The sequence below is a fragment of the Chenopodium album genome, chromosome 7 (assembly GCF_948465745.1).
Source record: "Chenopodium album chromosome 7, dcCheAlbu1.1, whole genome shotgun sequence".
NCBI lineage: Eukaryota > Viridiplantae > Streptophyta > Magnoliopsida > Caryophyllales > Amaranthaceae > Chenopodium > Chenopodium album.
Window position 1 is genome coordinate 5,564,220 of NC_137840.1, and position 2,867 is coordinate 5,567,086.

Genomic DNA, 2,867 nt, shown 5'->3' on the forward strand with positions numbered 1-2,867 from the left:
TGAAGAAAGGTGGAAAATCAACTAAGGCATTTAAAGGTCTAGAAATTTTCTAGGTGGTAATTGAAATTCATCTCCGTTATATCCAGATTCAATACTTGCAATTGTGGATACCCAACAACAAAACTTTTTTAATCTGCTGTAAAACAAAACCACATATTTGAAGAAATTTCATTCTGCAACTACAATTATTAGAGGAAAATCGTGCAGGCAGATGAGAAATATAAGAAAGCCAGTACAAGAACATGCTTGTGCGATTTTGTAGGTTGAGTATTCAATATTTTTTGTGTTCTTGTTAGTTGACACTTTTATTTTGGCACCTATGTTTGGATGAGTTAGAACATTAATATATTAAATAATTAAAAAGAAATAATAAAATGGTAAAAATTGATAAATGGAAAATACTTGTATTTACTTTGACAATTTTAACAACATCTGCACATAACTATATATATTTTAATTCTCATTGTAAAATAAAATCATACCCTAAAATAAAATCATATAGGATAGCTTGATAGGATAGGATAGGATAGGATTTAATTGAAAAAGTAAGATAGCATCTTGTAAGATGTTTCTAGAATCCCCTATAACATGTATAAAAACAACCATAGTAGTCTTCTAAAGTCTCATCATTCAACATATTCTCAAAACAAGTCATACTTTTATAAAATATTACTCTCCTCTTTTCCTTCCAAGAAAACTCCAATTCCATGGCATCATCCTCCTCTTCTCCACCATCTTCCAAAAAATTTATTCTTAGGACTTCCGAGAAGGAGTTTTTCGAAATCGACGAAAACGCAGCAAGGCTTTCTCAAACTCTCAAGTTCATGATCGAAGACCTCGGCGACAGCAACAATCTTATTCCGGTGCCTAATGTCAACTCTAAAATTCTCTCTAAGATTATTGAGTATTGCAACAAGCACGTTGTTGCTGATAACCCCGAATCCAAAACCACTGAAGATGAAATAAAGCAATGGGATAAAGACTTCCTCAAAGTTGACCAAGAGACCCTCTTTGAACTCATTCTTGTGAGTAATTTCTTTCTTTGATTTAATAATTTGATTTGTTATTGATTTTGTTGAATTCTTTCATTTGTTTTTCTTTACATTCCAATGTTTGACAAGATAGATGAAGAAAGGGTAATAATTAAAACTACCAAGTTTCGTTTTTAATTAGTTTTTACATATATATATTTATTTTTATGATGAATAAAGTATCTCATTAATTGGTTAACCATTTCATTGATATATAAAAAACACGGTTCTAATTGAATTATTTATTGTAAGAGATACTAAATTATTGTATTCATTAATTGTTAACCTATCATACAAGACTATGATATGAGAGTATCAATATACATTAATTATATATATCTACATAATTGATAATATTCCTAGTTAAGAAGATACAACTATATGAAGTTTTTATACTTTAAAAGTTGAATTTATAATTATATGTTGACTATAATAATAACTACGAGTTAAAGATAAATCAATAGATAATACTATAAAAATGTACGGAGTAATTGTTAATCGTCAAAAGTTAACCTTCTCATAAACCCTAAATTTTAAAGGTAAAAAAATAGACTTCCAATTTTATTAGCATTTTTTTATTTTTAAAGTACTAAAGTGAATAATATCTGTGTAGGCTGCAAACTACTTGAACATAAAGGGTTTACTAGACTTGACCTGCCAAGCCATTGCCGATATCATCAAGTCTAAAAGTCCTGAGGAGGTAAGAAAGATCTTCAACATCGTCAATGATTTTACTCCTGAAGAAGAAGCTCAAATTCGAAGGGAACATCAATGGGCCTTTGATGATCGTGAGTAAGCCGATATTCAGACAACAATTGCGAAGAAATTTCCAGAAAGAAATATGATTTGCTGCTGTTGTTGTTACTTCATAAAATTTTAGTTAATGAACTCTTCGTTATTAATAACTTTAAGAAAGATATGATTTTATGTATTTCCAAATAATTGACATTGTTGCTTCTCAAGTTATCGTATTAATCTATGTCTTGCATGTTAATTTTTGTCTGTTTAACTTTTTTAGTCGTATCTAATTTTTATTATATTAGCCCATTAATGTTTTATGAATTGCATTGTTTTCCTTTGCTAAAGTTTTCTCAAACCTTTATTTTTTATTTACTCCAACTCTTTACAACTTTCTTGAATTTCATTCTTGGCTTCCTTTAAAACTTCATTAATTTTTCTTGAATGCTCTTTTATTTTAATTTGTTACTTTACTCACATTTTTCAAATTATGTCCTTTTCTTTATAATATTGTACAATTCCATATGGCAATTCATGTTAGCCGACTCCAAGTTATTTTGGGACTTAGACTTTGTTGTTGTTGTTGTACTTTGTTTAAGTTTTCACAAAATTTTAGACTATCCATTCCTAAATAACTTTTTTTTAACCAGGGCCTAATTTGTTTTTTTAACTAGGCTAAAAGGTAACATAACTGTAAGATTAAACATGTGTAAGAACTTGAAAAATCTGAATTTAGTGGAGGCTTTATGTTCAACTTGACAACAATTAAAATTTTAAGATTTGTTTAAAGGTCTTAAAAGCTTGCCATTGATTGGTTCATTGATCATATATATCATATATGGCGTACAATCTTCTATTCAAATATATGGAAAAATATTAGGATGTATACAATCAAAATAATATCAAACCGTATCATATATTTAAGGTAACTTATAAAATATCTTAACAAATCTTAACACCCCTTATGTGGAGGTGAAATGCAATTCCCAACTTATGTAATAAATAATCCAATTTTGTCTTGCCAAGAGGCTTACATTGGTGAACAAAATAACTATTAAATTCTATGGTTTGTTCATTTATGAGATGAGAAACATTTCC

At 28.6% G+C, this 2,867-nt stretch overlaps 1 protein-coding gene across 1 annotated transcript; it reads left to right on the forward strand.

Annotated features, from left to right (window-relative positions):
• The first annotated feature begins 646 nt into the window (after positions 1 to 646).
• Positions 647 to 2,019, forward strand: LOC145640839 (SKP1-like protein 1A). The gene is made up of 2 exons (XM_081692076.1): positions 647 to 1,025; positions 1,645 to 2,019. The coding sequence occupies exons 1-2, from the start codon at positions 708 to 710 to the stop codon at positions 1,825 to 1,827; spliced, it is 501 nt and encodes a 166-aa protein (XP_081548202.1). The 5' UTR covers positions 647 to 707; the 3' UTR covers positions 1,828 to 2,019.
• The last annotated feature ends 848 nt before the right edge of the window (positions 2,020 to 2,867 follow it).